Genomic DNA, 22,696 nt, shown 5'->3' with positions numbered 1-22,696 from the left:
GGTCTCAGTCTCCTGACCTTGTGAACCGCCTGCCTCGGCCTCCCAAAGTGCTGGGATTACAGGCATGAGCCACCGTGCCCACCCTACTATTCCTACTTTTATAAATGAGGAAACTGAGACTCAGAGATGGAAGGGGATCAGGCATCTCCATGTAGGTGAGCAGCACCTGTCCAGACTAATCAGCCCCTTTGGCCAAGAACAAAGTGTTTTCTGGGCCAAGAGCCATTCCGCCCAAGGGAGACGGATCCCATAAGCCAATTTAGTGCTAAAGGTGTGGCTAAAAAATTCTTGATAAGATTTTTAGATAACTTTATAAAACATATATGTAATATTTTTCAAGCTGTTTTAAGGTATTTTGTAAATTGGTCTGGTCTATTTCTGTTCCTTTTTAGCATTCTTTTCTTAAATGAAATAATTGTCTAGAACCCCTTATCAGCAAGAACTAACATTGTTTAGCACATTCCTAGTAACTTTCCTGACAGGATCCTTGCACTCTGCTCAGATGCGGTCCAGGTTGTCCCCAGATCATTCCATGGATACACTAAATATAGCCCTAAAATGCCCTTTGCCCTCCTTCCTCCTTTTTCTGCCCATCAAATCCAAATCTGCCCTAAAACCTTTCCTGGTCATCCCAGCCCTCAGTGATTTCTCATCTTCCCCAAAACCTGAAACCCTGCCCACACCTGCTCCTGCTATCCCAGTGCAGTTGCTGGGAATGTGGGGGCGAGGTGTCTCCACAGCTGGGCGTGAGCTCCTTGGGAACTGTGCCTGTTATCCAGTCTTTGTTCCAGCCGCTTCTGCCACCCCTGCTCCTTCCTAGATAGGCCTGAGCCTTAAGATTGGATTGGCTATGTATGCCATGTTCCACTGTTATCTCTTCATTGATTAATTGATGTATATGTGTAAATGAGAAAGACAGTCAGATAGCATATCTGGAAAGTACAAAAAAGATCAGAAAAACCAGACCACCCTGAAATAAAACATCATATTCACTCTGGGGAAATTTTATTGAATGTTTTCTATTATTTCTCTCTTGATATCAATGAAATAGGAGCCCAAAGACCTGAGAAGGCTCCTAAGTCAGCCACATGCTGTGTGACTTTAGACCAGTCGCCATCTACCGCCACAACACTGTTGAATTCTGGTTTGCACATCGGTCAGTGATTTCAATTGCAACTCAGTTAAGGGTATGTGTGAGGTTGAGATAGGAGGTGTTTTCTAACTGATACAGATGCTCTGGACAATGTAATTAAAAGCCAGGCAAGGATGCATAAATAAAGAGCTCACAGCCACACAGGGCTGATCGTGTGCATCAGATGAGGCTATGAGTATGCCCTGTAAACTGCAGAGTGATCATAAAAAGGGAAAGCACTGTACAATGCAAGATGCTGATGGTGTGATTACTTGTCAGGTCACGCCCTGTGTGGTCCATCCACAGTGACAAGGCAGCTCAGCGGTTGCCCGGAGACTCGGTCCATTCCTGGACTCCTGCCTGTTTCTGCACAGAGGACCCCTGTCTGTTTCCGCACAGACTCTAGCCTCAGGCCAGAGGCAGGGGTGTAGACCTTAGGCCCCAGAGCATGAGTGGAGTAGTGAGGGGCAAGAGGCAGGGCAGATGACAGAACCATGCCGACTGCCCCCCCTGCCCAAAGCCAGGTGCATCCTCTGAGGCTGAGGCCTTTGGGTTCACTGTCCAGCTCCAAGGACACTGCTGGCAGCACAGCCCCCACTGTAGCATCCTGACAGATACAAAGCAAAGACCTTGGCCCTCGCAGTGGGGGTTCCTGTTTGACACTCTGAGGCCAGGGACTCTGCATTTGTAGTAAGAGCAACACTGACAGCTACCACTTTTTGGAAGCTACACACACACTGTCTCATTGGAGCTTCCCGGCAGCCCCATTTCACAGATGAACCTGCTGAGACCAGATAGGTCTCATGACATAACCGGGCATGTACCACAGAGCGGCAGAGTCAGGCTCAGTGCAGGATGCTCTGATGCTACCTATGCATGTCTTCTCCTGGGGTCTGATATGTGTTTGCTGCACCTCTGGCTTGCTCAGCAAGTGACTGAAGAGTCCTGTTTAGCAGCAAATAGCAGATGACATGAGGCAGAGCCAGGTCATGGAGGTCTTGACCATGACCCAGAGGAGAGCCCAGAGGAGAGTGAGTGCAAGAGAGGGGGAGGGGGGAAGAGAGAAAGAGAGACAGAGACAGAGAGAGAGAGAGAGAAACTACTGAGAAGAGCTCCAGAGTCAGGGTCAGAATAGCCGGGTGATAGGCAGGTCTCTGCCACTCACTGCTCTGTGGCCTGGGACAAGTCACTGCCCTCTCTGGGCCTGTTTTCTCAAGTGAAGACTGGAGCAGGGGGCGAGGGAACCAACCGTAAGGCCCTCAGACCTCTCCCAGGCCATGCTTCTCTGATCAGAGGGATGTCCAGGCTCTGGCAAAGTCAGGCCCCACCCACAGACCTGCCTGACTCGGGTCTGCCAGTGGAATCCAGAGCTTTGAACTCTGCTCCACAGTGAAGTCTGGCTGTCCTCTCCTCCAACTCCATGTCTGAGCCCCCACTCCCACCCCACTATCCCTGACACCCTTCAGTTCAGCCCTGTGTGCCTTGTTGGTACATAGATTCACCTGCCCTCCACCTTCACCTCCCTGCTCTCCCTGACTGCCTGCCCCGGCGTGGCTGGCTCAGGCTGACTGCCTAGAGTTTGGCCCTCTCTGCTTGTTCCTGGGACCTCCTCTCCTGAACCATCCCCAGTATCAGGGAGCAGGGTGACAGGAGCCAGGCAAAAGAGGAGAAGCTGAAAGAAAAAGAGAGATAGCCACCGAATCCAGGTCGGGCTACGAAGGAGGACTGGCTCGGGAGCCTTTGCGTCTTCTGGGGTAGGCACCGTGAGTAGATGTCTAGTCACTGGTAGGGCCAAGCTGAGAGCTATGGCCAGCACCCATCCAGACTGGGTCAGTGTCTGTTCTCATTGGCCAGGTCCTTAGGCATCTTTGTTATTAAATACTTGAAATCACCCTGCCACCACCTTCCACTCAGTGCCCGAGAAGATAGACCTAAATGCAAACCCCACAACTATACTGCAGCCCCTGATCAAACACCCCCATGAACCATACGAGTACATGAGCATCAACAGAGTCAGCCAGGGTTGAGTTTGCTATGCCAGGAGAACATACTTTATTGGGTAAATTTCCAGGAAACCAGTTTTGCATGGCGTAAAAGCACAGTTAAGTCCAGAAACACAATAAGGGGAGTATTTTTAGTAGAAAAACCTGCTAAGCGTAGGGGACCCCTCTAGGGAAGGGCAGGGTCGTTAAGCAGCCAGAAGCCACAGGGGTGTCCTCCTTCCTGTGGTCGGGGCCCTGCCCTGGTGGACCAAAGTGGGCTGTCACAGCGGGCGGGACTGCACGTGCTCCCTGGAGGAGATGACTTTCCCATCTCTGATCTCCTCGGTGATGGTGCGGATCTGAGTGCCAACCTGGGGAGCCGAGGTGCAGGGCACAGCAGGGGCACAGGGCACCGGGGGGACAGAAGTAACTCTAATAGCAGGCTTGCGTGCCATGGCACAAGGTGGGGGAGGAAGCCTGAGGAAACAAAATCATGCACGGTGCATTTGGCATCGGAGTACTGGGCTGAGATTCGTGTTAAACAGTTCTAGAGGATCAAGCGAGACAGGTGGCCTCAGACCATCTAAGTGCCCTGAATTTCCCAAGGGTGAGAAGACCGAGCTGCAGGAATTAAGAGCAGAAACTGCCACTCAGAAAAGATGGCGGAAAACACGCGGCGTGTGTTGGATTGGATTCTCCCGCTGCGCATGACCAACGCCTGGGACTAGATGGAGAATCTCAAGGGGCTTTGGTTTAGTCCCCTTCATCTGGGTGACAACCACTTCTGGGTTTGACGCCCTCCACATGGCACTGAGGTTCAGTCAAGCCCTCCCCCAGCTCACTCACTTGCAGTCCTCTCCCTCCAGCAGGCGGCGGTAGGTAGCGATCTCGCCCTCCAGCCGGGCCTTGACGTCCAGTAGCACCTGGTACTCCTGGTTCTGCCGCTCCAGGTCGCAGCGGATCTCAGACAGCTGGGCCTCCACGTTGCTGATCAGGCACTGCATCTGGGCCAGCTGGGAGCTGTAGCGGGCCTCAGTTTCCGCCAGGGTGGATTCCAAGGAATTCCTCTGCAATGGGAAAGAGGAAGAGCTGCCCACGGGGAGGAATCCCGTACCCCAGAAACCCACAGTCCTGGGCATCTGCCTGTGGCCTGTGATCACACCCCATGAGAGCCTGCAAGCTGAGGCTGATGAGTCGGGGACCTGTGGCAGGCCATGGCCAGCCACGCAGGCAGGGGCCACTCACCATGCTGTGCTGGGCCTGCAGCTCAATCTCCAGGGTGTTGACCGTGCGTCTCAGCTCGATGATCTCCGTCTGGCAGCACTGCAGCTGCTCCGAGCTGGACACCACCTGCTGGTTCAGCTCCTCGGTCTGAAACACATGCGAGGGCCCAGAGCATGGTCAAACCAAGCTACTTCCAAGGGTAACCCCAGCCCAGGAGCCTGTGGTCCCAGGGCACCCCGGCCCCACCTGGGTGTTGAACCAGGCCTCCACATCTCTGCGGTTATTCTCCACCAGTGCCTCGTACTGGCATCTCATATCCTCCAGGATCTTGTTGAGATCCACTGGGGGAGCAGCATCCACCTCCACATTCAGTCGATCCCCAAGTTGACAACGGAGCACACTGACTTCCTGCAGAGAGGAGGTAAGACAGCATGAGGTTGGGAAAAGGATGCTGGATTGCAGGTTTCACTGACCTAAATTCAAACCCTCTTCCCTCAGTCACCAGCCGCATAGCACTAGACAGGATACTTAAATCTCTCTGATCCATGGTCTCCCTGTCCGTATTTACCTACCTCCTTCTGTGGGATATTTGTAAGATGATACAAACCCTAGGCAAATTAAATTGTTGTTATCAGGCACTAGAGCCCAAATAGAAATTTAGTATTATGGGCAAAAGTGTAGACCCCTTATGACCTTAGACAAGCAACTTAACCTCTTTGTGCCTAAGTTTTCTCATCTGTAAACTGGAGCTTGTAACACTTTATAATTCTTGGGATTATTGTAAGGATGAAATGAAATGAGAATGAAATGCAAGGGCTTTGTATAGTTCCTGCCACACAGTAAGCCCAAGGCCCAGCAGTGGCTCCCTAAGCTGGATGGGAAACAACGGCAGGTCGCGTGGCACCAGCCTCACCTCCTCGTGGTTCTTCTTGAGGCACATCAGCTCCTCCTTCAGGGACTCCACCTGAGCCTCCAGGTCAGCCTTGCACAGGGTCAGCTCATCCAGGATCCTACGCAGGCCGTTGATGTCGGCCTCCACTAGCTGCCGCAGGGACAGCTCTGTCTCGTACCTGCACACACAGAACCCTGCCAAGTCTGCAGCAAAGGAAACCACACACCAGCAGGGCCCCCTGCCCTACTGTCCTGCTGCAGTGGCTGATGGTACAGGAGCATGATGGTCCTTTTCCCTGAGGTCCGGGGCTCACGCCGTATTTTCCCATCCAACCTTATTCTCGCTTCACCAGCTCCCAAAGGCAGGGGACAGAGGCAAGGAAGTGGCATGGCAAACCTTCCCTGATCTGGCCCACTCACTTGGTCCGGAAGTCGTCAGCGGCCAGCTTGGCATTATCAATCTGCAGGACCAGCCTGGCATTCTCAGACTTAGTCAGCAGGATCTGAGGAATGAGAGGTTTCCCATGAGCTACAGGAGGCCCAGCAGTGTAGGGGCAAGTAGGGGGATAGCTCAGCTCACAGAGGCCACGCTACTATGTACCACCAGCACCTTCAGCATTTCCAGCCCTGAGCCACACCCCAGGTGTTAGGGGAGCATCCACCCCACAGGGGCATCCCAAGGATGTCAGTGGCCATCAGTCCTGGCACCTGTAGCCTTCAGTGGCACAGCGAGATACACCAGGGTGAGGCAGACCTGAGTTCGGGTTCTGCATCTAATACTCAGGCTGTGTGATCTTGAGCAAGTTGCTGAACCCCTAAAAATTCAACTTCCACATCTGTTAAATGGGTCCAGTAATACCAATCACTCCAAGATGAAGAATAAATAAGTCAGGGAATAGGAAAGTGTCAAGCACAGTGCTGTATCCAGTAGGGGCTTGGTACATCTTCCTTCCCTTCCTTCAGCAAGGGAACAGGGGTGAGGAATGGCTGGCAACAAGGTACAAGCAAGAGACCAGCAGAGAAGCCTGGGTCCCCCAGTAAACCAAAGTCCTAGAGAGAAAATTTGCCCTTCCAGGAGAATTCCCTGAAAGCTACTGTCCCATCTGGAAAGGCCCTGGAATGAGACAGACACCTCCTAAGAGTTGGGCTGCTCAGCTGGAGAGGGGCCAGGTCTCCCTCACCTTCTGCTGGAAATCTTCGATGGTCTTGAAGTAGGACTGGTAGTCTGGGCAGATGTATGGGATCTGAGACTCGTACCACTCCCGGATGCGGCTCTCCAGCTCCGCGTTCTCCCGCTCCAGCTGACGCACCTTCTCCAGGTAGTTGGCCAGGCGGTCATTCAGGAACTGCATGGTCTCCTTCTCGCTGCCATTGAAGGAGCCCTCGCAGAACCAGCCCCCACTCCCCACAAAGCCAGAGGAGTGGCACCCAGAAGACAGGTAAGAGCCAGGCAAGCAACTCCCAAGGCCAGAGAGGCCCGACCTAGCAGAAGAGACGTACCCCGCGGCACCGGCGAGACTGGGGACCCTGCAGGCGCCCACAGAGCGGATGGAAGACACCCGAGAGATGCCGCCTGCTGTGCCACAGAGGCCCTTGACGGACCCAGTGGAGAAGGTCGGGGTGCAGGTCTGGGTGGCCATGGTGCTAGTAGAGGAAAGTTGCAGCTTAGCAAGGAGCTCAGGTTCTGGACTCTCAAGGCCTCTGTGGAGCACTTATATACACTCTCCATGGGGTGTTGGCATGGTACACATCTCTTGCTCTTGGGAAAGCCTATTCCTATCCCGGAAAGCTAATCTCATTAGAGTGTGATTTTTGCTACCCACCCAGAACCCCATGCCTTGTAAAAAAAAAAATCAAATTGTTGAATTTGGTTTGCTAAGTCAGGACTCTCCACTGTTGTCATTTCCTAGCAGAATATGAGTTTTATTGCCTCTTCAAAGAGTCTCTGCATCAGATCCCATAAATTGGGAGTGGCTGCACGAATGACATTTGGTTCCTGCTCTCTCCATCTCCCTTCCCCTGGGGAACCTCATCTGTCCTTTGTCACCCCCATCCACTGCTGCCATCCCTCATAGCTGCTCACCCCTGCCTGGGCTGCTGGGATGGTAAAAGGGAGCAAAGGAACTAAAATTCAGGGAGCACCTGTGATGTACCAGGCTCATTGTTACTTCATTACGCCTCGTAACAATCCTAGGAGGTGGCTGATTTTATCTTCATTTTTACCAATGTGGAAACTGGGGCTCTGAATGGTTTGATAGCTTGCTCAGGGTGAACAGGAAGTGACTGGCAGAGCATGGGTCTGAAACCAGGGCTGTCTGACACCAAATCCTACTTCCTTGCCCCACTGCTTCCCCACACAACTGGGGTCAAGTCTGGGTACCCAGAATTTAGGGACAAGAGACCTAGTTCAAATCCTGGCTCTGCTACTAATTTGCCCTGTGATACAGGGGACCACTTCCTCCCTGGGAACCTCAGTGTTTTCATCGGAACAGTAGAGATCGTCATTCTGTCCCACCTGCTTCACACAGATATGAGGAGGATCGAACAAGAAATGAAAGTGTTTTTCAATCCACTGGGTCCTGCAGAGGTGTTGGTTGGTTAGGTTAGGTTAGGTTAGGTTAGGTTAGGTTAGGTTAGGTTGACAGTCTTTGATGATGGTTTATGGCTGTGACCAGCAAAGGTTCATAAGTGTGAGCACTCACATGGCACTGCTGAGAATGGTCTGTCGGCCCACCGGGCACAGCAGGGCGGCGTGCCTCATAGCCAGTCCCTCAGTCAATGAACACATCATCACAGACTCCGGCTATTATGGAATCTGCGTGCTTGGATCACTGGACAGAGCTGGAGGGCAGTGTCTTTTGTGGCCGTCAGCTTTTTGAACCTCATGGGTAGAATCAGGACCCTAGAACAACCTGCTCTGATGCTCCTGGTCCCTTAACAGGTCACAGAAATAGCCAATGGCAGATTCTTTGGACAGAGGAGGAATACAAAGAAAAAAGCTAAATACTGCCAGATAGTTAAGCAAGCCGAGAGAGAAGAACCTGAGAATTAGGGACCAAAGATAAACCTGGGTCTTCCACCTTGAAACATGGACTTTCCCAAGGCTTGGGCAACCTGCTCACTCTGCCCCCACACATGCTTGGTTTGCAAAGCTGGCATTTATGGAAGCATTTATGTGCTTCTAAGGTTGTAATTTGCCAGCCTCTTAAAATATTTTATAAGCTTCTCTCTGAAATTATCCAGGGAGGATTGGCTGTGGTGAACACGCCTCTCCCAGCAAGGTGGACACCTTAACAAGATGTCCAGGAGCAGCTGGCAGTGGGCCCCTGTGCATCCCCTCTGGGAGCAAGAGCAGAGCATCAGCCCTCCAGAGCACCCGCTGCCCCAGCCATGGCTTCCTCACAGCCACCCAATCTCCCCAGTTCTCCTGGCAGGGCCTAGGACTGGATTGCCATGGGGTTTCCCTAACTCAGCCCTTTGCACCACGTCATTCTTTATTGTTTGAGGCTCTCTTGTACATTGTAAAATGTTTGACAGTGACCCTTGATTCTACCACCAGATGCCGGTAGCCACCCCCACCCTAGTGTTGACAACCAAAACTGTCTACAGACATTGCCAAATGTCCCCCAGGTTGGGGGTCAGCAGACAGCACCACCCCCAGATGAGAACCACTGGACTATCAGGACCAAGACTGGGGCTCTGACCCAACCTCCCCTAAGCACCCCCCACTTCATTTTCTGGGACAACTAGTGTGGAGTCTGGCTGTCTCTGTTGGGCCCACTCAGGCAAGTCCTCAGTATACCCATGCCTCTGTTTACCTTATTTGTGCCTCACCAAGCCCTTTGCACAGCTCTTCTCTGTTCGAGATCTCTGGCTGATACGCATCTGAAGTTAATATTCTCATTTTCTTTTTGGTTTTAACCCCTGTACTGTATGATCCATATCTAAAGCTGATTCTAGGTTTCTCTCAGGACAACTGAATAAGCAAGGAGTCTACTGATCTGAATGTCCAGACGTCCTCATCATTCTCACCTGAGCATCAAGAGGGCCACTGTGGACGAGAGAGGTGCCTCTAGGGTTGTGGGGAGAGGAATGTACCTTCCCTGGAGCAGGGGACCAGCTTGTCAAAGGAGAAAGTCTTTCAGCTGCCCTCAGTGTCCTGCTTTTTTCCTTACTGCTGACTGCACAGCCAACCCCCTCCACAAACAAGAGAAGGGCTCTGAGCCTGGATTCAGCAAGAACTAAGTTCAAGCTGCTCCATCCCTCTAAACCTCAGCTTTCACAATATGTCTGTGGAGGTCATAACACCACAATCACGGGATTATGAGAACTACATCCAAAGGGGCTTGATAAACAGGAAGTCATTTCACAGATTTAAGAGACCGAACCTGCTGTTAGTACCGATATAGTCAGAACCCCAGTCCAGTGCTATTTCCAGGGCACAAACCACTTGCCCTGTTTAATGGAATACTAATTCAGAGGCCTAACCCAGCTGTCTGAGAAAAGACAGCTGCTCAAAGAGCATGGTCTGGGATTGTGTCCAAAGCTGCAGCAGTCCCCTCAGCTAGGAGTCTCCATCTGGCCTCTGACCCTTACTCTAGAAGCTTCCAAAAGCTCTCACCCCACCTGCAGGCTGCAGTGCTGACAGGAAGCCCTGTCCACCATGATCCCAGCTTGGGGCCAGGGGGAAGAAGGGGAATGCTGCCATAGGAACAGAAAGAGTCCTGGTCTTTCCCCAAGCCCATCTTGAAAGGCCACCAAGTTCAACATCAACTCCTGAGTTTCTGGCCCCTCCTTTGGCAGAAAGAAGTCTGCACCCTGAAATGAACTTCAGTCTGAAAACCAAGGTTCTCCATGGGCAAAGACCCGAAATATCAAGCCCAAGTCTCCTTCTGCCCAGCTCTGAACAGTCCCTTCTGTGCCCAAGGCATTTCTGTCACAGCGTGCCCAAGGAGGGAGTGAGTTCTTCAAGCAGAGTATCTCCTTTTATGCTTCTCTGGGCTTTGGTCAGAACATGCTGGTCACTACCACCCAAAGGCCCCAAAGATAGTGAAGGAAACAAACCAGACAGCAGCCTCTGAGGTAGCCAGGCCAACCAGAAATGGGTACCGACAAGAATAAGATCTCTGCAGAAGGCCGATGGTTGTCTCTGTTAGAGCAGCCTGCTGGTTTCAGCTCCATCTTTCTGGTTTTCTCCTACTGCCTCTTCCACCCTTAAGGTCCATACACCCAGATCCTACAGAATTTCCCACCAGAAGAGGCACCTAAAAGGTGTTCATTCCATGTTTTAACCTCTTCAGATTCACCCAGCACCCAGCGGTCACCCAGGACCCTGGGAGACCCACAACTCATCCTCATTTCCTCCACACAACTGAATTTTCCTTGGAACAAAGAATACATTCAAGTGACATAGCACCTGGGAGCCCTGTCCTCTCCCCTGAGATGCAGGGTTCTATATATTCTGTCAAATAACCCCATCAACAGCTCGTGCCAAATCCACTGTCAGCTTAGGTTAGATTCTAGTGCAGACATGCAACAACAGGTACACAAAGTTGAAGAAAGCCTTACAGAAGGGGGAAACCCTACAATTAAGACCTTTCTAGCCATCAATGTAATTTTTCCAAAAACTCCAGGAAAAGTCTTGTTTATTCAGTTTTGATGGTAGAAAACTAAGGGCCATTCACAGACCTGATAAAGACAGCGTTGCCAGATTTAGCAAATTTTTTTAATGTGGTATTAGGAGCACACTTATAGAGTGTGTGTGTGTGTGTGTTGTTGTTGTTATTGTTGTTGTTTACCTGCAATTCTGATCTAACTGGGTATCCTGTGTCTGAAACCCTCAGTAAGGAAACATCGCTGGTTGAGAGGCTTGGCCAAACAAAAGGAGCTGTTCCTTCCCTCCTTCCCTCGTGGCCTGTCACCATGGCTGGCTGTTTTCAGGGTCAGGCATAGAGGTCTTCCTTTGGAGAATCATGCTTTCCTGTCCTGTCACACTCTGCTCACAGCGGCTGTCATTCTTGCCCTCCCAAGTCCAAGCAGTACTTGGAGATGCGGAGGTTGAATTATCCTGCCTCCCATCCTGGCCACCTCAGTGACATTCCACCCTGATGGCAGCTGCCTTCAGCAGGATGACTCAGACCTTCCTGGACAAGATTTGGCAAGTCTCTCTCTGCTCCATTTCCCACCCCAAAACCTGTGCCCCAAATGTCTGCCTGCCCACTGCTATCACCCAGCCTCACCAGGCTCAAGATTATCTGAACATGCACTCAGTAGTGAAGGAGGTCCCCTCCACTGCCTGACTGCCCTTCCACAGCGTTGGTCCTGGTCCTGAGTGGTGGCTCCTCCTGAGACGCTAGGGCCCTACGAGGAGCATGGGTCCAGCTTCCCAACCTACTGTTCCTGGCCTGGTCCTATGCCCCCATCAGGCCTTGACCTTCATCAGGCCTTCAAAGTCCTACTTGGCAAGGCTCAGAGTTACTCTAGAAATCTCTTCTCCCCCAAAATACAAAAGTATTTTCTCTCCCCCTGGGGTGTGGTTTTTGTGCTTGCCCAGAACTTAAAGGTTCTGCTCCAAGCTGCTTTTGCCGTGGTAGATACCCAGAGAGCCACCCTCACCCCAGCCTTAAGCCATACCTCTCTGGTCCTCTTGTGGCCAAGCTCAGCCTTCCACATCTCAGGGCCCACCGCCTTCTCGCCTGGGGCCAGCTCTCCCTGCACAGCTGCACTGGCTGCCAGCTCCCATCTGGAAGAGTCCACAGTCTCCTGCTCAAACCCACTGAGTCCCTAACTCCCCCACCCCACTTTTATGGTTGGAGCATTTCGGAGCGTCCTTTCTCTCCCTGGTGTGCTTGGAGAAGCTGTGATTGTGGGAGATGCATGGCCAGGCCCACTGGGAGAAAAGAGCTGGTACCTCAGTGTCTAGCGTCCCCTTGATTCAAGTATCACTTAGCTGAACCATAAAGTGAATTTTCCAAACACCCTGTTTGATTGGACTTCTAGTCTACATTTACAGGGACCAGCATGCAATTGATTTGACTCTCTTCCTACTAACAAAAGCGTGTCTACAAACCAGACTGCGGGCTCTGGGCTGTAATTTACCATGCCTGACACTGTGGATTTTACTTTCAAACTGGTCTGAGATCCTTGGATGAAAGAAGCCACAGTCATTATGACTGTTCATAAAAAGGGATACCAGTTCTTGGCCAAGTCCCCCAAATACCCACCCTCAACAGGTGCCTGTGCAAGTCTCAGCAACACCTGCTACCTGCTTATTTTCTTTCAAACTCTGCAAGAGGATGGAGGGTGTGAAGTGTGGCCAGCTCTTTCGGAGCCCCCAGAGGAGCTGCTCAAAGGGACACAAACCACATATTCTGCTTCGCTCCAGCTACCAACAGTCCCAGGGACACCATCCAAAAGAGGGCAGGTCCCTGGGCAGCCCCTCAGACGCCCTGACCCAGGCAGGGAGGAAGGAAGGGCCCCCACAGCTGAATAAGAAAAGCTGGAAGTGGCCAGGCGCAGTGGCTCACGTCTGTAATCCCAGCAGTCTGAGAGGCAGAGGCAGGTGGATCACCTGAGGTCAGGAGTTCGAGACCAGCCTGGCCAACATGGTGAAACCCTGTCTCTAGTAAAAATACAAAAATTAGCTGGGCATGGTGGCACATGTCTGTAATCCCAGCTACTTGGGAAGCTGAGGCAGGAGAATTGCTTGAATCCAGGAAGCAGAGGTTGCAGTGAGCAGAGATCATGCCACTGCACTCCAGCCTGGGTGACAGAGCAAAACTCCATCTCAAAAAAAAAATAATAATAATAAGCTGGAAAAGTCCATCACACCCATCACCCTGCACCCCCTGCTATGACTTCGCTTCCTAATCCCCCCCTAGGGCTTCCCTTGGCTGGGACTCAGGATGTACTATGGATCCTCAAAGCTATCACCCAACACAGAGGGGGAATAGGCACCAAGGGGGTCTCAGGCCTAGAACGTGCCTGCAACCACAGCCTGCTTGTCAAGGGCTCAGCTGGGGCCCCATGTTGAGACCAGGCCCGGCCAGGACTGGGTCTAGGGGCCAGCCCCTCCACCCTGTGTCCCAGCACGTGGCCATCGAGGCACTGCCCTACTTTCTGGGGTGAGCCTGCCCTCTGCAGGGCCTGGGCAGGATAGCCACCGCATTGAGGAGGGCAGCAACCTGGCTCATTCCCCAGGGTGGAGCCTGGAAGAGAGGGAGGTGCCTGCTGCTCAGAGTGAGGAGGAAGTGGCTGAAGTGCCAGGAGTCACAGGACAGCGCCATGTCTCTCCACCCGTGTGGGCCACCCGCTGCCCTCCTCCCTCCAGAGCCTGACCTGGCTCTGAGGCGCCAAGACACCCCAGGAATATCGCAGGCTTGATTCCTTCATCCCCTAGGCTTTGGGATCTGGGAGAGAGCCTCGCTTCTCCCCCAGATTCCTGGAGCTGAATGCTTGACCCTTGGCCAAGGACCAGCCCCAGTCTTGGAAAGCACATTGGAACCACAGGTCCCAGCTCTCCCACTGGGCAGGTCTTTGACCCTGTCCAGACCTCAGTCTTTCCATGTGTAAAATGGGCACAGCTGCGCCAATTCATGGGATTGCTGTAAAGATGAAATGAAAGAAAGGATGAGAATAAAGAATATGCTACTGTGTCCCCCTTTCTGTTATCTCTTTCATTCCGGCATCTCTTGTGCTGACATGGCCTCATTCACAAACAATCATTGGCGTGGAGATTAGCCAGATGCCACTGCAAAGGGGCTGTTTCCTCATAGCCACAGCACTGGGAAGCATCGGTGTGAGACTGGCATGGGCGTGGCACGTAGGTCAACCCTGGGAAGGTCAACCCAGCAGGCCTGATAAATCTGCCCTCGTTTAAATGGCTGCCCCACACCTGATAAAGAGTTGAGTCCCAGGGAGAATGAGGTAGATTCACCACCCACTGCCTCTCCCACCCTTCTGACCATAGACCCAAGATGACCACCTTCTATTCCCAACTCAGGAAGGCTCCTGAGGTAGCTTTGGCAGAAACACCTGCTCTTGGCCTGCCCTCTGAGCTTCCCCGGGATTCCTGATGGGGCCACAGAGGTCCCCAGATGGGGCCCAGCTTCTCAGTGTCCTCCCTGGGGTCTGGGTGAAAGGCTCCCAGGCCAGAGTTCCCACTGGGCCTAGAGTGCAGCTCATTTCACTGCTCCCATGGGCAACTACCCTCACCCCCCACCATGTTCTGTAAAACCAGCTCAGAGAATGAGAGGGCTGCCCCTAAATAGCCTTGCCCAGGGTCTGAGGAAGAGAGGCTGCTCCAGGCCCTGTAAGCCCTGGAATCTGAACCCCAGGGTGCCTTGGAGCAGCCAGGATAGTTCAGCGTTGAGACCCCAGACCCCTCTCTCAGTCTAGGGTAGGGGCTCCTGTGCCCTCTGTACAATGCTTACTAACAACTTTCATTTCCCGTGGCTTGTATCTATTTATTCCCTCATTTCTCCATTCAACCCTTATAACATTCTAGGTATGAGGATGAGACTGACGATGAAATCGGCCCTACCCAGAAGGAAAGCATAGCTTAGAAAAGAGAACTAGAAAGATCATGACCAGAGGTATCTTGTTTACTGAGCACTTACTGTGCACCAGTGACTGTTCTGAGCACTTGGACTTTAATTAACCTATGAGGAAGGAAGGCTTAGCAGATGAGGAAGTGAGGCCAGGAAGGTTGAGTAACTTGCCCAGGATTACAAATGCAAATCAGGTCCCTGTGGCTCTAGGCTCCATGAACATTGCAGTCCAGTCATTGCTGACAGCATAGGGTCTTGCTGGGATTGGTGGGGAAGACCAGAGAAGACCTAGAGCAAACGATGAAACCCGAGCAGAGTTGTGAAGACTGTGACAGTTCATTGGTGTGGGTTTCTCCTCCTACCTTCCTGTTAACCCATGGACTCCTTGAAGACAGAGGCTTCCTTTCATCTGCCTCTCTTTCTCCGGGACCCCACACAGTGCCTGGTATACAGCCGTCACTCAATAGATAGCTGCTGACCAAATAGGTTACAAAAAACGTTAAAAGGTGCCAGGAGCAAGGGCATGTCCTGTTTCTCTTTGATGCCTTAGCTCCTGGCGCCGTTCCAGGCACGTGAACTTGAGCCAAGCCCCACCTTGTTCTGTCGTGCCGGTGGCGGGGTCTGGGGTGGGATTTGGAATGGTGGAGGGTGGACACCTTTCTGCTGGTTCAGCAAGCTGTGCCAGGCATGTCTGAGCAACCGCTGTGTGAATAAGACAACTGCGTGCAACCCATACCCAGGCTTGAGGTGGGGGAAGAGAAGGAAGACAAGGAAGGGGGAGAATCAACCACACAGGGAGCAGCAGAGGGGAGGGGAGGGAATATGAGGATGGTGCCAGAGGAAGGGGGCAGATGGCCAGGGTGCCGGAACTCCATCTACCCTCTGCCTTAAGCCCCATGACAAAAATCAAATGGCACTGGAGGGGCATTTCCCCAGTTTGTTCATTCATCTCTGCCTTTCATCAGCACTGACGGAGCTCACCTGCACTCCGTTGGATGACAGACCCCCCCCCCTTTGAGGAAGGCACAGCCCTGCCACTTAGAGCACACTGTCAGTACTAGGACAGATGGGCGCACACATGTGAACACTCAACTGTGCCCCACCTCAGCCAGGTGGTGCAGAGGAGGGGGTGTCCATCTCGTCTGAATTTTGAATAAAAATTGGGAGTCTCCAATAAAACCAAGACAGGAGTGTGGAGAGAAAGGAGAGAGGAAGGCTGGGTCAGATGGAGGTCTCTCGTTGAACAAAACCCCCAGGGTGCCCAGCCACTTGCCTGCTTCCTCGAGGGCAGTTTGGGGTGGCAGGAATTTGAGGTGGGTGAGGGAGGCTAGTGTAGGAGCCAGAGCTGGGGAGAGGCCAGAAGAAGCTGCACCACCAGGACCTGGAGGCGGGCGAGGAGTCTAGGATTTCCTCAGTGACCAGCAGGGAGCGGTTGTGGTGTCTGTAAGCTGAGAAGAAGACTCAGTTTCCAGTAATCACCCCTGCTAGAGTGTGGAGCATGGAGGCAGGGAGGCCAGCGAGGAGGCTGTGGCCACATGCCCACAGTTAGGACCAGGAAGGACGTTATGACTAATGCAGTGTCCATGGGAAGCATTGTGAAGGGGGTGAGGGAGAGAGACAAGGCCAGGATCTGAGCTCCTGGCTCAGCTTTCCAGGTTCTCCAGGATAAAGGGCAAGGAAGGACCAGACCTAGGAGGATGATGGGCACTCTTTTGCATGGGTGGATTGAAGGAGGTGATGTCCAACTCACAGCTGGCGATGGGAGTCTGAGACTGGGAGGGACCTCAGTGGAGATTCGAGTTTGGGCGTTATCAGAACATATGGGCAACTGTAACCATGGGCATGTCCTGGATGACCCACAGGGACAGTGAAGAGAAAAAAGAGAAGAACACCCACACCAGAATCCAGGGGGCGAGTCAACGTGTAAGGAGTGAGCAGAGCAAGAGGAGGCTGCGAATCAGAGCAGGGGCAGCCAGAGGGGCAGGGGGAGAGCGGGGAGTGCAGAGAGAAGGGGCTAGTTTCTTTTCTGCCCCTTCGGCCGGCCAGGGAGCTGGTCCCAGGAGTGGCTGGGAGTGACAGGACCTAGCGGTGGGCCAGGGAGGACACTAGGAGTGGATGCCTCAGGCCAACAGGGAGCGATATGCCTGAGAAGAAACACTCTCTGCAGGAAGCAGGGAGGCAGCAGGTGGGGCCTGGACCTCCTTCTCCCCAGATCTCCCCTTCACCGGCCCCTTGCAGCCTGCCCCAGAGGCCTCTGTACTTGACGCCCACATTTCCCCCACCCTTGAGTCCAGTATCAGCGCATCGCTGCCGTTCTCACTGAACATCCTCATCTGCCAGGCTGTTGAACTAGCTCATGTGCCCCTGCACTGCCTCTGGTGTGTTCCGTCTGTCCATGTCTGCTGGACACCATCGTCTGTGAGCTGTCTGTGTCCTCTGTGTTTGCTGTTGTTGTGCCTGTGTGCTCAGATGGCCCATGGGCCTGTGTCTGTCCTTCCTAGACAGAAAGCTCCCTAGGCCTGTCCTTGTCTGGATTAGCTGCTCCGCCCAGCTGTATCCCCCTCACCCCCTAAACCAGGGCCCTAGCAGGGGCCACCTCAGAAACCAGGCCAGAATCAAAAATATGTTTGCAGAAAGGCAGGAAACTTTATTGAATTATCGTTTCTTTGGGGGTAGAGAAGTTGAGAAACCAAAGAGTATCCAGGTCAGGGAGGAGAGAGATCCAACGGGAAGAGAAGAGCACAGAGAGCCCATCCTCAGGAGAAAGTCGGGATTTGGGGTCCTGAAAGCAGAAGGATTGAGCCTTGGGTCCAGCAGCCCCTCCTCTTTCCTGCAGGGAACTGCCAGCTCTCTCCTCCTCTAGGTGCTGAAGACAGAGGGAGGGGACGCCAGGCAGATTTAAGGCCTACGGACATCAGAAGTGCGGCGACCAGAGGCGTTAGAGGTGGTGGTAACAGCGACACTGGAAGTTGTGGTAACAGAGGTGCTACGGGGGCTGACGCTTCCTGGGAAACAGGAGACAAAACACGCTCAGGCTGGAGGAGACCGACCTCAGGCCAGGGCAGGACCCCCCAGGAGGGCTCACAAACTCCTCAGTAGTCAGGTGGTTTGTGGATGGGGACTCTTTATTGTCCCCAAAGAGGGCTCTTGTCAAGACAGCCCAATAGCTCTATGGGGCAGAGCCATCAATTTCAAAAGGAAAATCAATGAGCAAATGACCACTTCCACCCCAGCTCTCCCCCTCCCTACACTGGAGAGCCCAGCACTGGCTCCCTCCATCCCCACCAGCTCCCACCCCCATTGGGGCAGTGAACAGGAGCCTAACTCCGCCTCCCCCCACACCATGGGGCTGTTCCCTTACCTGCTGAGGAGGGGACACCAGTCATCCTGGGAGAGAGGAGAGAGGTGGCCATGAGCAGAGGGTAACTGAGGGCAGGTGCTGACCTGTTCCTCTGGGGGAGTGCCTCGGCTTATCATTTGGAGCTCCTGGGCTGGACTCTAGTGCCTCCTAGCTGTGCCCCCAGCTCAAGAGGCAGCAGCATCAGGTGCCTGTCTGTCTTGCCTGTCTATCTGTCTGTCTGAGAGGTCTCAAGGGGAGATATTATTAGCCACAAGATTCAGGGTGTTTGTCCTCCCTCTGGATGGCCCAAACCCACAACCCTCCACCTGAGCCCTGAGCCCACAAGGTGGCTTGATCCCTGCTAAGGGTCTAAAGGCTGTTAAAGCACCATAGTAATAGCTTTGTTCAGCTGAACTGAATCCAAGCTCATATTTTTCCAATATCAGATGTTCCCTCCACGGTCTCTATTCCCTCCAGTCGAACTCGGAGGCCAGAATTCGAAAGTTTAAAGGTGTTAACCTTGCAGCCTACCAAGGAAATGTCCCATAAACTCAGTGAGGGGTCTCCTCTCTGACATAAGGGAGGGGATCTCTAAGGCGCTGCCTGCTCTGACACCCACGGGTCCTGCAGTCACTATCCTAAGGAAGAGGCTGGAGAGGACCTACTTGGCGTCCTGGCCCTCGAGCAGGCTGCGGTAGGTGGCGATCTCCTGCTCCAGCCGCGTCTTGATGTCCAGCAGCATCTTGTACTCCTGGTTCTGGCACTCCATCTCACTGCGGAGCTCGCTCAGCTGGGCCTCGATGCTGCTGATGAGCCCCTGGATCTGCTGCAGCTGCAGGGCGTAACGGCACTCCGTCTCCGCCACCGTGTTCTCCAGCCCGGCTTTCTGGTGGAGCGACAGAGAAGTTACAGGGGGAGCCAGGCCAGAGGGAAACCTAGAGGTGGTGGCCACCGGGCAGGTGGCCGCAGGCATACCATGCTCAGCTGGGACTGCAACTCAATCTCCAGGCCCTGGAGCGTGCGCCTGAGCTCTGTGATCTGTGTCTTGCTGGTCTGAATCATGGCGGTGTTGGTAGACACCTCCTTGTTCAGCTCCGCACTCTGAAATGCAAGCAGGAAGAACATGATGGGGAAGCTCAGCTCAAGCAGCCTGACCAAGACACTGTGTCCGACCGGGTCCCCTGGCTATATGGGATAAGGCTATGTGGGGTGGGAGGGCCGGGTACCTTGGCGTGGAACCATTCCTCAGCATCCCTGCGGTTCCTCTCTGCCATGGCCTCGTACTGCTCCCGCATCTCTGCCAGCACGCGGGTCAGGTCAATGCCTGGGGTGGCGTCCATCTCCACGTTGACCTGGCCGACCACCTGGTTGCTGAATTCCTTCATCTCCTGTGGGGATGGGAAAGGAAGATGTGTGAGGCTCCACATCCTCCCTCTCCTTGGCTCTGAGTGCTGACAGAGTGTTCTGGAAAGTGTTTCCAGGTCCTACAGTGGAGGACTGTGTCCAGTTGCAGGGGAGGGCTCCTCCTCCTCACTGGAGGTGGCTCAGCCCAGGGCAGCCTGCAATCCCCGCTCACCTCCTCATGGTTCTTCTTCAGGTAGGCCAGCTCCTCGGTCAGGCTTTCGATCTGGACCTCTTGGTCAGACTTGGCCAGGGTCAGCTCATCCAGGACGCGGCGTAGTCCGTTGGTGTCAGCCTCCACGCTCTGGCGCAGGGCCAGCTCGTTCTCATACCTAAAATAGTAAAAAAAAAAAAAAAAAAAAAAAAAAAAAGCAAGAAAGAAAGAAAAGAAATGTGTTTTGAAAAAGCAAGACATAAATGATATGAGACACTCCCTCCACCCTTGCACTGGACTCCAATACTTCTAGACGTTCACTCCTGGGATGCTCCAATGTCATTGGTCAGCTTTTGTCTAAACTAAGAGACTCCTGGGAAAGGAGAAGGAGGGAAAAAAAAAACTCACTTGAGCCTGAAGTCATCCGCAGCCAGCCTGGCATTGTCAATCTCCAGGATGACCCGGTTGTTTTCAATAGTGGCGGTCAGGATCTACAAAATGCAGAAGAAAGTTACCTCTAGGGCATGGGTGTCCAGTCTGTTGGCTTCCCTGGGCCACAATGAAAGAAGAAGAATTGTCTTGGGCCACACATAAAATACGCTAACATTAACAATAGCTGATGGGCTAAAAAGAAATTGGCAGAAAAACCTCATAATGTTTTAAGAAAGCTTACAAATTTGTGTTAGGCCTCAGTCAAAGCCGTCCTGGGCCACATGCAGCCCACCGGCCACAGGTTAGACAAGCTTACTCTGGGGGGTCCATGTGCTTGAGGAGGTGGCCTGGGAAAACATGGGCAGGACCTGGTTCCCATGGGGCTCTGCCTCTAAACTGTCCTGTGAGCTGGGACAAAGCATTTCCCTCTGGGCCTCCATTGCCCTTCTGTAAAGTGAGGGGTGTGGCTGCATCCCCTCCAGTCATTTCTATCACTTTAATATTCCATGTCTGAGCACCCTGGGGAAGATGCAGGGAGTGCATTTCTGAAGAACGACCTGCTGAGAACATCTTTGGTTCGTCATGTCTCGGCAGCCTCAGACTAGCACCCTCCCTAGGCCACTGTCTTGAGATCCCTCCCCTGAAAGTCAGGAGGGACTCGGTTTGGTGCCACATATCTCACAATCACTTTGCTGGAGCTGACCTCCCAGCTGAGTGGTGGGGAAATCCAACAAATATTCCCATCCATTTGAATGTATTGTCTAAATGTTTATATTCCAAAGCACTGAAAGCCTACTCCATATGGCCGGGACTCAGCCCAGGCTGGTAGATTTCTGCTCCAACAGGCTGATATCACAGCACAACAGACAGGGCTTGACAAAGGGCACCCAGGCTCAGCACAGGCTAAGCTTCTGCCTCTCTCTCCCCCAATTTGGCCATCGCCAATTGAGAATACCAGTTTGAATGGGTCCCCTACAAAGTAAGCAATTATTCCCAGGGCAATGAATGAACATGTCTCTCTTTCTCTGTTGATTTCCCGCATTCTTAGTGGCTTTTAAACCTGTCATGTTTCCAGATAACTCAGTAGGTTAGGATTATAGAGATCACTCATGAATAACATAACTGTCTGGAAAGCAGTAGAAAAACTGACATGAGGAATAACAATCATAAAAATGAATAATGAGAGAAAATGCATTTGGGGCGTTGTGGCATGAGAAAGTCCATCAGAGATAGAGACTCTTGGTAGTAAAAGAGTAGGCTTTTCTCCTGCAAGAAGGATGTGAATTCTATCCACACCTGGTCCCCCACAACACTGTTTCTTGGCCTTGGAGGCTCTGCCCTGCATGGAGGACCCCTCCTCAGCTTCCAAGGGCTCACCTTGTCCCGCAGCTCATCAATCGTCTTGTGGTAGGGGCTGTAGTCCCGCTCAGGGCTAGTTGGGCTCTGCTTCAGGTGCCAGTCACGGATCTTTACCTCCAGGTCGGCGTTGGCCTCCTCCAGGGCGCGCACCTTCTCCAGGTAGGAGGCCAGGCGGTCGTTGAGGTTCTGCATGGTGATCTTCTCATTGCCAGTGAGGAGGCCGCCATCACAAGCACCAAAGTCAACAAAGCCACCAGCAAAACCCCCACCAAAGCCACCTCCAAGGCCACCTCCGTAGCCACCTCCAAAGCCACTACCAGCCCCTCCACCAAAGCCACAGCTCACGCCACCTCCGTAGCCTCCAGCTGATCCCCCAGAGACAAACCGAGTTGAACAGCTAGAGACACCACGGCCTCCTCCCAGCTGGCAAGAGCCACCCCCAAAACCGCCTCCATAGCTGGCGGAGGAGCTCTGCAGGCGGAGGCTCATGGTGAGAGCAGGATTGAGAGCAGGTGCAGACAGAAGCTTGCCTGGCCTGGGCTGAGGACTGTGGCTCTTCGCCGGAGTGGACACCTTTTATGCACCTGCAGAGGGGCTGGATATCTTCTCTCCTCCCTTCCCCACCCTCTGACTTGGTGCCAACTGCACTTCTGTTTCCCACAAACTTAGTTATCTCTGCTCTCTCCAGGGTGGGTTGTGCCTTTTGGGGATGGCTTTTTTTTAATCCTTAACAAAAGGAATGATTCAGAGGGGACAGCATTCTGCCTGAGACTGCCCTTTTGACAAGTGAATTCTGTTTCACCTCCACTTAAGGAGTTCCCTCCGTAGGCTCTGAGCCCCACCCAGTATTAGAACGGGACCTGAGATGCAGAGGCCTGCCAGGAGCTTCTACAAGGAAAGTGGTGGCTGCAGAGTGGCTCTGTGCTTTCCAAGATCACTGTAGCCCTCGACCTTCCCTTTTTCTATACCTAAAACTTCTGACTGGGATGTCCTGGGTTCTTCTTAGCATTTCATCTACTCCAGGGGCCCCAGCAACTCTGATGACAAACTTGGCTTGGTCCAATAGAATCAACCGCCTTGAAAGTATTTAGACTGATAAAGAATACCTCCCAGGCCATCAGAAAAAGTCACAGTGACAGAGGGATCTTAGGGGCCATCAGACACAGCTGTGGAAACTCAGGTGTGGAAAGAGGAAGTGGCCCTGTCCATTATCATAGCGAATATTCTCAGAGC

At 52.9% G+C, this 22,696-nt stretch overlaps 2 protein-coding genes across 6 annotated transcripts; both read right to left on the bottom strand.

Annotated features, from left to right (window-relative positions):
- Window positions 1-3,155: 3,155 nt before the first annotated feature.
- Window positions 3,156-12,088, bottom strand: KRT36 (keratin 36). Of its 5 annotated transcripts, none has more exons than XM_033183038.1 (9): window positions 11,863-12,088; window positions 7,932-8,270; window positions 6,411-6,873; window positions 5,650-5,732; window positions 5,252-5,408; window positions 4,585-4,746; window positions 4,360-4,485; window positions 3,961-4,181; window positions 3,156-3,591 (listed from the first exon to the last, which is right to left on the bottom strand). In XM_033183038.1, exons 2-9 carry the CDS (start codon window positions 8,018-8,020, stop codon window positions 3,396-3,398), a joined length of 1,497 nt encoding a protein of 498 aa, XP_033038929.1. In that variant the 5' UTR covers window positions 8,021-8,270; window positions 11,863-12,088; the 3' UTR covers window positions 3,156-3,395. The 5 variants fall into 5 exon arrangements, with proteins under 5 accessions (XP_033038929.1, XP_033038928.1, XP_033038933.1 ...); XM_033183037.1 differs by having other exon boundaries at window positions 7,932-8,235; XM_033183042.1 differs by having other exon boundaries at window positions 6,411-6,594; window positions 7,932-8,235; window positions 11,863-12,085.
- A 5,311-nt stretch (window positions 12,089-17,399) lies between these two features.
- Window positions 17,400-22,135, bottom strand: KRT13 (keratin 13). Its single transcript, XM_033183052.1, has 8 exons — window positions 21,482-22,135; window positions 20,081-20,163; window positions 19,694-19,850; window positions 19,344-19,505; window positions 19,093-19,218; window positions 18,783-19,003; window positions 18,139-18,164; window positions 17,400-17,782 (listed from the first exon to the last, which is right to left on the bottom strand). Exons 1-8 carry the CDS (start codon window positions 21,950-21,952, stop codon window positions 17,676-17,678), a joined length of 1,353 nt encoding a protein of 450 aa, XP_033038943.1. The 5' UTR covers window positions 21,953-22,135; the 3' UTR covers window positions 17,400-17,675.
- Window positions 22,136-22,696: the final 561 nt, after the last annotated feature.

This window comes from Trachypithecus francoisi, unplaced genomic scaffold (genome assembly GCF_009764315.1).
Source record: "Trachypithecus francoisi isolate TF-2019V2 unplaced genomic scaffold, Tfra_2.0 Lachesis_group20, whole genome shotgun sequence".
Taxonomy (NCBI): domain Eukaryota; kingdom Metazoa; phylum Chordata; class Mammalia; order Primates; family Cercopithecidae; genus Trachypithecus; species Trachypithecus francoisi.
Note: the sequence above shows the minus strand (reverse complement) of the source record. Positions and strands in the feature narration are given on the sequence as shown.